General features: G+C 40.5%; 1 protein-coding gene across 1 annotated transcript; it reads left to right on the plus strand.

The window, feature by feature from the left end:
- The first annotated feature begins 477 nt into the window (after positions 1-477).
- LOC109241196 (transcription repressor OFP8-like) lies at positions 478-1,493 on the plus strand. Its single transcript, XM_019407909.1, has one exon. The coding sequence runs from the start codon at positions 641-643 to the stop codon at positions 1,205-1,207; it is 567 nt and encodes a 188-aa protein (XP_019263454.1). The 5' UTR covers positions 478-640; the 3' UTR covers positions 1,208-1,493.
- The last annotated feature ends 10,046 nt before the right edge of the window (positions 1,494-11,539 follow it).

Raw genomic sequence — 11,539 nt, forward strand, 5'->3', positions numbered from 1 at the left:
TTTAACAATAAAGAAATTATTATAATGAATTACTTGCTATAAAAGGTTAATTTTTGTAGTTAAATTATTTAATTTCTACATTGATAATACACATATATATTTCAAAATTTATCTTGCACAACATAATAGTACGTAGATTCTCATACCATAATTTATTAGTATGACTTATCTAATACTGTCAACTAAATTAGTTATGCAACAATTACTTTATCTTATGTGGCCAACAAATTACTTTTTCTTATCTTAAGCAGAACTTTACTATGAGATTTCATTCTAAGTAAATAAACCAAACGACCACTTTATTTTTAGCAAAAAAAATTTGCAAAAGGAAAAGGGTCAAGATAAACAAAACAAAACCTTTCGATCCTTAGCTTAATCAAATATTCAAATCTCATCGTCATCCATATCCCCCCCTCCTCCCCCCACAAAAAAAAAAAAAAAAAAAAAAAAAAACGTAAAAGAAAGAGACCAGAAAAAGAAAAAGAAAAGCCTCAATCCGTTTTCTCCTCCAACTAGACCAAAGATAAGGAAGTTTGGAAATAAAATACACAACAACAATATAATTATCACTTTAACTAAAAATTTCCCTTCTCTATATCTTCTTCTTCTTTTCTCCTCCTCCTCCAAATAACATCCTCAAATGTCTTCAAAAAACAAGAAAAAATGGAACTGCACCAAACTATTCATCACTTCCGATGGAACTGGCTGTGGCTGTGGCAAGCCCAAGTTATCCGATATTATACAACCAGATCCTAAGCCAAAACCCAAAACCACCAATAAAACAAAATCAAACAACACCATTTCTCAATCTTCTTCAAATTCCATAGATTATGATAATAATAATAATAATAATAATGAAGAGGAAGATCAAATAACTTCCACTACATTTTCTATCAACACTGATTCATTATCTCCACATGATTCCAAAATGGTGAGTCCTTGTCCTAAAATCGTCGGAAGTGTCGCCGTCGTCAAGAATTCCGACGACCCTTTTCAGGATTTCCGGCAATCTATGCTGCAAATGATTTTGGAGAAGGAAATATACAAACAGGATGATTTGCATGAGCTTTTGAATTGTTTTTTACAGCTGAATTCTCCTTCTCACCATGATATTATTATTCAAGCTTTTATGGAGATTTGTAATAATGGGAAATTTTCTCCTCTTCTTCTACAACCACAGTCGTCATCACCATCAAAACCTAGCTAACTTTTCTTTCTCTCTCTTGGCTCGCACGTGTTAGCGCCATGTGAATGCGTTGAATTCACACGTGGGAACATGTTCATCAACTTAATGCTTGTACATCATGAATGCCGTCGTAAATTGTTTGTCATGAAACAACTATTTCTAATTGATCTTTTTTTGTTTTTCAAATACTTTAGTTTAATTTTTTGTTTATACAAAAAGGCAAAAGCTGGTCAAATTCATTATTTACTATACACTGGTTAACACAATTATACTAATACTTTAAGCGGTTGGATGTGCGATTATTTTGGTTAATTCTTCGTTTATTTATTTTTTGGTCAGATATGTGATGTAAATTTACTATCAAGACTCTGCTGGTTCTGGTCCTAAGTTATAAATTAATAAGTAGTTATGTGTCTATGTTTCAACTTTATGTTCTCACTGATTTATGCAGTTTTCATATGCATCATCCTTCTTAACTGTCACTTACAATAGCCATGAGAAAACGTGGAGGGTGCATGGGCTCAATTCTTCTTGCCTACATAAAATGTCAAAATCACTTCTTGAATGCATCTAATTAGAAAGTATGGGGTTGTTATATTAACAGGCAATTAAATTGTTGATTGGTGAATCATTAGAGTAGTATCTCTCTCTACAAAATGAACATGCATGATTAAGGAGATAATCAGTCCATACGGAAACATTAAAAGGTAAGACGTTCCAATCAAATAACAGGTCAGATTCACCGTTTACTTTTCATAGCAGATATACATAGATTAAAGAAAAAATGATATTGTATAGCAGCTCTCAAAATAATAGCCGAAAAATTATATATATATATATATATATATATATATATAGACACACATATACACACACATATTTTTCTATGTCATATACAATACAAATTTTATACACTTTTGCGGCTATAAAAAATGAATAATTTCGGCCATGGGCTAAAAGTGATATTTGCCCAAAAATTAAACGTCAGTTTAGACAATTTTTATTAATGTACAACCAAGAGATTATACGAGGAAAGTACTGCGTTTCCACCTAAGTATTTGGTTATTGTCTTCCTCATTTTTTTAAAGGTTTTGGGTGGGGTTCCGGGGAAAAATGATTGTGTAATTTAATAAGAGAAATGTTTCTTGAGTAAATTTTGTTCCCGTTTGTACCTGATAACGTTTTTTCTACTGTTTCCATACTTATAACTATTTGATTGACTTGCACTCCTTCTAACATGTCTCTGTATAATTATGCAAATGTACTTTGATTCTCAAGCTGATACGGTAAGATATTAAATTGACAGCTATAGCAAATACTAAGACACCATATACAGATACAGAATCATAATTTTGAGTAGAGGTGGCAAAATGGTTAAAAGAAAACAATTATTCACGCATATTATTCATTAAAAAATAGGTTGGATAATGAATTTTTTAAAAAGAGATTTTCACCTTCTTATACACTATATATGAAACCTTATTACCTCCCTTAGTTAAGTTTCAGTTTAATTACATGGGTATATATAATTTACCAATACATTTTAGGAATTAAATGAGATATCAATTAACTCCTTTAATCACGCTAACGTACATAACCCACTCCCCCACGTTTCTCTGCGCACATCCCCCTCGATTCTGATACTCTATCCCTCCATTAACACTTTCTTCCATTTTTGTTCAAAAATATTTTACAATATCTCTCTCAAATTTTCTGATTTCTCTCTCAAAATCCCTACGAAATCGTTATTGCTTCTAATTTTCCTTCCCTTAGGATGAAGAAAAAAGGAACTCCGAGGAAAAGCCCTAAAAAAGCTACTAATTGTGATATTCCTATTTTTTTAATATGGGTGCTTTCTCACATGATTCGCCCAAAAAAATGGTGAAATCCAGACATGCAACACCAGAGAGAAAGTCCAAGCTTTCCCCTCGTGAAGCTAGGGCAGAGGCGCGAACAAAACTCAAGCATGACAGGGATGCTGCTGAAGCTTCAACATCTGCTAAATCAGTAAAACGGAAAGGCAAAAAAATTGCTCGTGATGATGATTTCGTCGAAGGAGTTATTCTGAAACTTGCAAAAAAAAAAAAATAATTAAAGTTTTACCTACTGGCAAACCTTCAAAAAGGAAGAAGGATCAAAAATCTCCTAAAATATACTCCAAAAGTCATTAGAGAAGGTAAATTATAGTACTTACAATTTTTGTTTTTTTATTTTTTGTTAAAAAGTTGTTTTCATTCTAATCCTGATACATATTTTTTTTTTTGGTTCTGTAATTGTAGAAATTTTGTCTACATTGTGTATATTTCTTGTTGTTTATCAAATTTCTATATATTTCTGGAAATTGTAGATTTGTTGTATATTATTTAAAAAAAATAGTTATGGCATGTATTACATGATTTAGTTAGTTTTATTGGTTAATTTTTGCTCTATTTGTAGATGTTAATTTTATTTTATGTAAACAAATTGTATATATTATGTCCAGTTGTTAGTTTTCCCCTCAGTTTTTTAAATGTATGTTACTTTCTAGTTTTTTGCTCTAAATAAATAATTGTCGGTTCATTTGTAGCTTGTTGTTATATTTGTTATTGATTTTGTAATTTATTTGTCTGCAATGTATTACTATCTTTCTGGCTATAGATAAAGTGGAGCAGAATAGTTATTCGTTTTTTTTGTCTTTACACATGTGTTATTAACTATTTTTTCCATTTGGTGCATAATCGGACATTTTTTGCATCATATTATGTTCATTATGGCATCACTAGGTTTCAAATATTATCCGACCCTACTGTTCCTGTCCTAATCAAGGTATTATTGTCAGAAAATGAGATAAAATTGATTAAGAAGACATGTTTTGGGCACTTTCTTCGCATGCCCAAAATCAGTTTTAGGTTGAACACATCCTGGTCTGATTTTTTCACAGCAGAGATGAAGGATGAGAGGTTGAACTTTAGGTTGAGGGAGTTTGTTCTTATTACCTGGCTCAATTGTTTTATAGAAGTAACCGACTTTGGTTACACACCTAAATATGATAGTAAAATAATGAGGAGTTATTTTCTGAACAAGGAAAAAGTTAAGAAATCGTATCTGAAACAAATTGTAACCAGCCGTAGTTGGGTGAATGATGAGGATGCAGTTAAGCTATGTATTCTATATCTGATAGAGTTCTTCCTCCGTCCTTCTGAGAAAGATAATAGTTTGATAGACCACTTTAGGTTCTATTTGATTGACTTAGGGCAGTATGCGACTTTCGCATGGGGTATAGAAGCTCATACACAGTTGCTTCAGTCTGTTAGGCATAAGTTGAACCCTTCTGTGCATTTTATCTCCTTCGAGCTTTTCCACTCGCTATGCAAATCTGGTTGTATGAGTATTGCTCTATAGTCAACACAGATATAACTACAAGGGTTGGTAATTCGATCCCCCGTATCCTTAATCGGACAGCAACAAAGGATAATATATGAATTTTCTGCATTGGAAGAGAGGATGATCAAACCATCATGGATCGAGGTAATTTTTTTTCACTTTTGTATAAGGTATCTCAAAGTATTGACATACTTAACTATAACGACCCGACCAGTCGTTTCAAGAGTTATACCCTCGTCCCCCCCCCCTATTTCCTGCTTCTTTTGTATTCTTTAGATGTATTTTCACTTACCGTATACGTTGGTTCGGGTGCGGAGTGGTTTTGGAGTGAACTGTGACACTTAGTCTCTTATGAAAAGATTTAAGTTGGAGGAGTTGACCGGATATTGACTTATAGGTAAACGATGTCGGATTTGAATTTTGATGGTTTCGTTAGCTCTGTTAGGTGATTTTGGACTTGGGAGCGTGTCCGGAATGTAATTTGGAGGTCCGTAGTAGAATTAGGCTTGAATTGGCGAAAGTTGGAATTTTGGCGATTTTGGTCGGCAGTGGAGATTTTGATATCAGGGTCGGAATGGAATTCCGGAAGTTGGAGTGGGTTCGTGGTGTCATTTTTGACTTGTGTGCAAAATTTGAGGTCATTCGGACGCGGTATAGTGGGTTTTGACATCGGTTGTGGAATTCAGAAGTTTAGAAGTTCTTAGGCTTGAATCCGAGTGTAATTTGGTGTTTTGAGTGATTCGAAGGTTTGACTAAGTTTGTATGGGGTTATATGACTTGTTATGTTTGGTTGAGGTTCCGAGGGCCTCAGATGTGTTTCAGGTTGTTTAACGGATCAAGTTTGAAGTTTGGGGAATTGCTGAAGTTGGAACTCAACTGTCATAATCGCACCTGCGAATGTCTCATCGCAGGTGCGAGCCCGCAGAAGCGAGCGGGGGATTGCAAATGCGAGATTGGAGGAGATGGGCAGAAGGCGCAGGTGCGATGAAGACCCCGCACCTGCGATGGTCGAAGAAGTGGAAGAGAGGGAGCAGGTGCGTGTGTTGGTCCGCAGGTGCGATGTCAATTCCCCACCTGTGATGATCGCAGATGCGGTCTAGAGGTGTAGAAGCGGTCCAGGGATTTTAATTGATTTTACGCAGGTGCGCATATTGAGCCACAGGTGCGAAATGCCTGGACAGAACCTTTACATAGAATACTTCACGAATTTTTGCTCATTTCCACCATTTTGAACGCAGACTTTGGAGCTTTTGGGAGGATTTTTGGAAGGGATTCAAGGACATTCACTGAGGTAAGTTGCTTGAGCTCTATTATCATTAGCTATGGTATTTTTTCGTTGATATCTCACCTAATTAGTAGGATCTATGAAGTGAAATAAGGGTTTCGAGACGTGGGACCGGGGGCCAGGTTTGAGCCAATTTCGGGATTTGAGCCCAATTTAGTAGTTTTCTTGTGGAATTGGTTCCTTTGGCATATATTGAATGTGTTGTATTACTTTTGGCTAGATTCGGGATGTTTGGAGGCCGATTCAAAGGCAAAGGCATCGCAGAGTAGAATTTTGCTCTAATTGAGGTAAGTAACGGTTATAAATCTGGTCCGGAGGGTATGAAACCCCGGACATTGTGTCTTGAACTATTTTCGAGGTGACGCACATGCTAGGTGACGGGTGTGTGGGCGTGCACCGAGGGGATTGTAACTTGGTCAGTCCCGTAGGACTATAAAGTTGAACAACATGATGTTAACTATATGCTCCCTATGTGTTATGAAAGATTGACTGTAAATCATGTTAGAAACCATATTTAGACTATATGTTGGCACTGTTGGGTCCCGTAGGGGCCGCGTTACACATTGAATTGCATGTTAAATACTAATTTTACTCAGTCGCAGTTTTTACTCGTATATCATATCTAGTCTTTGTAGTCTATCTGATACTTCATGTTATTGCTGTTTGGGCTGATTTTTCCTGATTTCTAAGAGCCCGAGAGGTTGGAGAGATTGATTATTGAGTGAGGCCGAGGGCCTGATTGTATGGATATTTATGGGATCGAGCTGCACGCCGCATCATATTTTATTAACTTATGACTGAGTGAGGCCGATGGCCTGATTGATTTATGCCATGATTGGCTTGTTATAGCGCTTGGGTTGAAGGAGCTCCTCCGGAGTCTGCACACCCCCAATGAGCGAATGTACCTACTGAGTGCGAGTGCCGAGTGCTGAGTGATTGTGAGGAATGAGTAATTGTGAGGTTGAAGTGATGGGGAGGACTGAGAGATGGTTGCCTGAGAGGCAATATATGACTACATTATTGATGCACACAGTTGCCTTATATCCATATTTTTTTAAAACTATTGAAAGATATTCTTATCTAGTATTACTTGAACTTAACAAAAATGAACTGATTTGATTTGAATTACCGGAACTTGGGAAGCAATGACTATTTTCCTTTCTGAAATTGCTGAAAATGAACTAACACTCTGTTGCTCGTTACTATCTTCAGTTCCTTATTTATTATTGTTACTTACTAAGTTGGCGTACTCACTTTACTCCCTGCACCTTGTGTGCAGATCCAGGAGTTGCTTGACACAGAGATTGTTGATAGTACTCGTAGATAGTCATTGAAGATTGCGAGGTAGCTGCCAGCATTCGCAACCCAGCTTTCTTCTTACCTATCTTTCCTTATTTTTCTGTATTTGTGATTCAAGACTATGTTAGTCTTGTTACTTTCGGATCTGTTATGTTAGATGCTCATGACTAGCGATACCCCGATGTCGGGCTTTATTTCCGCACTTATATTTTGGGGTTCACCCCATTTTATGGCAAAGATTTCAGTTATTTTAAGAATTTTGATTATTTTTTGTTATTGTTTAAAGCGTTTTGGTAATGTCGGCTGGCCTAGTATCATCGATAGGCGCCATGATGACGGGTCGTGTTTTGGGTTGTGACATGTTGGTATCAGAGACCATGTTACATAGGTGTCAAGAGTCATGAGCAGGTTTAGTAGAGTCTTGCTGATCGGTACAGAGACGTCTGCACTTATCTTCGAGAGGCTGCAAAACCCTTAACAAACTTAACATTCTTGAATTCTTATCGTGCGAATCTGTTGATACTGGTAACTACACTTCTATTATTCTATTCTCTAATAGATGGTGAGGACACGTGCTACCGGTCAGGACGGACAACAACCAGTACCACCAGTTGTGGCCGCGAGAGGTCGAGGTCGCGGTAGAGGCCGTGGTAGGGGCAGATGTGTAGCCCACACAGCAGCTAGAGCAGCACCTGCCGATCCTCTAGTTGCCCCAGTACAGGATCAGGTCCCACTTGTGGATGCACCAGCAGGACCAGCTCAGGCACCAGCTGTGCCCTTCCTAATTCCAGGTCTTACGGAGACCTTAGCTCAGATTCTGATTGTGTGCACCGGTCTTGCCCAGGCGGTCTCTATTTCTACTACAGCAGCCACTTCCCAGGCCGGGGGAGGCATTCAGACTCTCGCCGCCCGTATACCTGAGCGGGTTGTACAGGGACTTCAGACATTGGGGGCACCACCAGCCCAGCCGGTCGCACCTGCTCAGGACTATGTGGTTCCAGTCATGCCTGATGATGTGCAGCATAGATTAGAGAGGCTTGGTAGACTTCAGCCTTCGACTTTCAGTGGTTCAGAGGGTGAGGATGCCCCGGGTTTCTTGGATAAGTGTAAGAGGATTCTCCGTACAGCAGGTATTCTGGAGACCAGTGGGGTCTTGTTCACTACCTTTCAGTTCTCTGGAGCTGCCTTCACTTGGTGGGAGTCTTATGAGAGGCGTAGGCCTGTTGGCGTAGCGCCCCTTACATGATAGCAGTTCTTTGTTCTCTTCCTGGAGAAGTATGTGCCCTGGTCATGCAGAGAGGAGCTGCACAGGTAGTTTGAGCAGTTGCGTCAGGATTATATGACTGTGACACAGTACGAGATGAGATTTTTTGAGTTGGACCATCATGCTATCTAGTTGGTTCCCACAAACAGGGAGAGGATCAGGAGGTTTGTTGATGGTATCGCATATCAACTGCAGATTCTTATGACTAGTGAGAGGGTGTCTGGTGCTTCTTTTGAGGAGGTTGTGACATTGCTCGAGGTATAGAGTCGATTCACCTCTAGGAGCGAGTAGAGAGGGAGGCCAAGAGGCCTCGTGGATCTGGTAGTTTTGGCGGCGTTCCTTCTAGAGGTCAGTTTCACCACGGCAGGGGCCGTCCCTTCAGTCATGCTCAGACGACTCATCCAGCTCACCGTGGTGAATCATCTGGCCATGGTTTTCACGGTTCTCAGCATGGTCACTCATCTCTCAATGCCCTTCCAGCTCAGAGTTCGTCCGTGCTCCATCAGTTCAGGGCTCGTCTATGGCAGGTTCTTCTACCAGTTATCCCGGTTCTCGGGGCTCCCTTCAGTCCCCACCACCACCACCAGGGAGTTGTTTTGAGTGCGGGGAGTCAGGGAATATGTGGAGACAGTTTCCTCGTCGTCAAGGAGGTCCAGTGCAATAGAGGGGTTAGGCTACATCTTCAGCACCAGTTACCTCACCACCCGCCCAGCCAGCTCGGGTGGAGCTTAGTCAGTTATGGGTCGCCCAAGAGGGGGAGGCCGATCAGGTGGAGGTCAGGCCCGTTTATATGCTCTTCCTACCAGACCAGATGCCATTGCATCAGACATAGTGATCACAGGTATTGTCAGTATGTCACCGAGATGCATCTATATTATTTGACCGTAGTTCCACCTATTCATATGTATCCTTGTATTTTGCTCATTATTTGGATATGCCCCGCGAGTCTTTAGCTTCATCTGTTCATGTATCTACTCCGGTGGGTGATACTATTATTCTGGACCGTGTGTATAGGTCGTGCCCAATGACCATTGGGGGATTGGAGACCAGAGTGGGTCTTTTACTTCTTAGTATGGTTGATTTTGATGTGATATTGGGTATGGATTGGCTGTCTCCTTATCATGTTATTTTAGACTGCCACACTAACAATGTAACGTTAGCGATGCCGGGGTTGTCTAGGATTGAGTGGCGAGGTTCTTTAGATTATGTCCCCAATAGAGTGATTTCATACTTGAAGGCCCAGCGGATGGTTGGGAAGGGTTGTCTATCCTATTTGATTTTTGTGAGGATGTCAGTGCAGAGACCCCTACTACTGATTCTGTTCTGGTGGTGCGCGATTTTCCGAATATGTTTCCTGCAGACCTGTCGGGCATGCCGCCGGACAGGGATATTGACTTCAATATTGATTTGGTGCCGCGCACTCAGCCTATTTCTATTCCACCGTACCGTATGGCACCGGCTGAGTTGAAGAAGTTGAAGGAGCAGCTTCAGGAGCTTCTTGAGAAGGGATTTATTAGGCCTAGTGTGTCACCTTGGGGTGCACCTGTTTTATTTGTGAAGAAGAAGAATGGCACTATGAGGATGTGCATTGATTATAGGCAGTTGAACAAAGTCACAATCAAGAACAAGTATCCTTTGCCGCGCATTGATGATCTATTTGACCAGATTCAGGGAACGAGGGTGTCCTCCAAGATTGATCTCAAGTCAGAAGTATCACCAGTTGAAGATTAGGGACTCGTACATTCTTAAGACAGCTTTCAGGACCCGATATGGTCATTATGAGTTCCTTGTGATGTCTTTTGGGCTGACCAATGCCCCAGCAGCATTCATGCATTTGATGAACAGTGTGTTCCAGCCTTATCTCGACTCGTTTGTTATTGTATTCATTGATGATATCCTCGTGTACTCTCGTAGCCAGGAGGAGCATGCCCAGCATTTGCGGATTGTGTTGCAGCGGTTGAGGGAGGAGAAGCTTTATGCTAAGTTCTCTAAGTGTGAGTTTTGGCTTTGTTCAGTGGCTTTCTTAGGGCACGTGGTGTCCAGTGAGAGTATTCAGGTTGATCCGAAGAAGATAGAGGCGGTCCAGAGTTGGCCCAGACCGACCTCAGCCACCGAGATTCGTAGCTTTCTTGGTTTGGCGGGTTATTACCGTCGGTTCGTGCAGGGTTTCTCTTATATTGCATTGCTCTTGACCAAATTGACCCAAAAGGGTACTCCCTTCAAGTGGTCGGATGAGTGTGAGACGAGCTTTCAGAAGCTCAAGACTGCCTTGACCATAGCTCCAGACTGTTATCAGCTTCTGGTTCATATTCAGTATATGTGATGCTTCTCAGATCGGTATTGGATATATTTTGATGCAGGAGGGTAGAGTGATTGCTTATGCTTCTCGTCAGTTGAAGCCCCATGAGATGAACTACCTTGTTCATGATTTGGAGCTGGCTGCCATTGTTCACGCATTGAAGATTTGGAGGCATTATCTCTATGGTGTGTATTGTGAGGTGTTTACTAATCATCGTAGCCTCCAGCACTTATTCAGACAGAAGGATCTCAATTTGAGGCAGTGGAGATAGTTGGAACTGCTAAAGGACTATGATATTACCATTTTGTATCATCTGGGAAAGGCCAATGTGGTGGCCGATGGCTTGAGTAGGAAGGCGGTGAGTATGGGCAGTCTTGCATTTATTCCTGTTGGGGAGAGATCTCTTGTGGTTGATGTTCGGGCTTTGGCCAACCAGCTAGTGAGATTGGATATTTCGTAGCCCAGTCGGGTCCTAGCTTTATGGTTTCTTGGTCCTCCTTGTTTGACCGTATCAAAAAGCGCCAGTGTGATGATTCTCATTCGCTTGTCCCCAAGGACATGGTTTCTGCATGATGATGCCAGAGATCTGAGTATTGGTGATGACGGGATATTGAGGATGCGGGGCTGGATATGTGTGCCCAATGTGGGTGGGCTACGGGAGTTGATTCTAGAGGAGGCCCATAGTTTGCGGTATTCTATCCATCCGGGTACCGCAAAGATGTATCAGGATTTGAGACAACACTATAAGTGGAGGAGGATGAAGAAAGATATAGTAGGGCTTGTAGCTCGGTGTCTCGACTGTCAACAGGTGAAATATGAGCATCAGAGATCGGGTGGCTTGCT

The sequence above is a fragment of the Nicotiana attenuata genome, unplaced genomic scaffold, assembly GCF_001879085.1.
Source record: "Nicotiana attenuata strain UT unplaced genomic scaffold, NIATTr2, whole genome shotgun sequence".
NCBI classification, from domain to species: Eukaryota; Viridiplantae; Streptophyta; class Magnoliopsida; order Solanales; family Solanaceae; genus Nicotiana; species Nicotiana attenuata.

What these genes read in the sequence shown, in the direction of transcription:
- LOC109241196 (XM_019407909.1), top strand. Translation starts at nt 641, where the DNA reads ATGTCTTCAAAAAACAAGAAAAAATGGAACTGCACCAAACTATTCATC.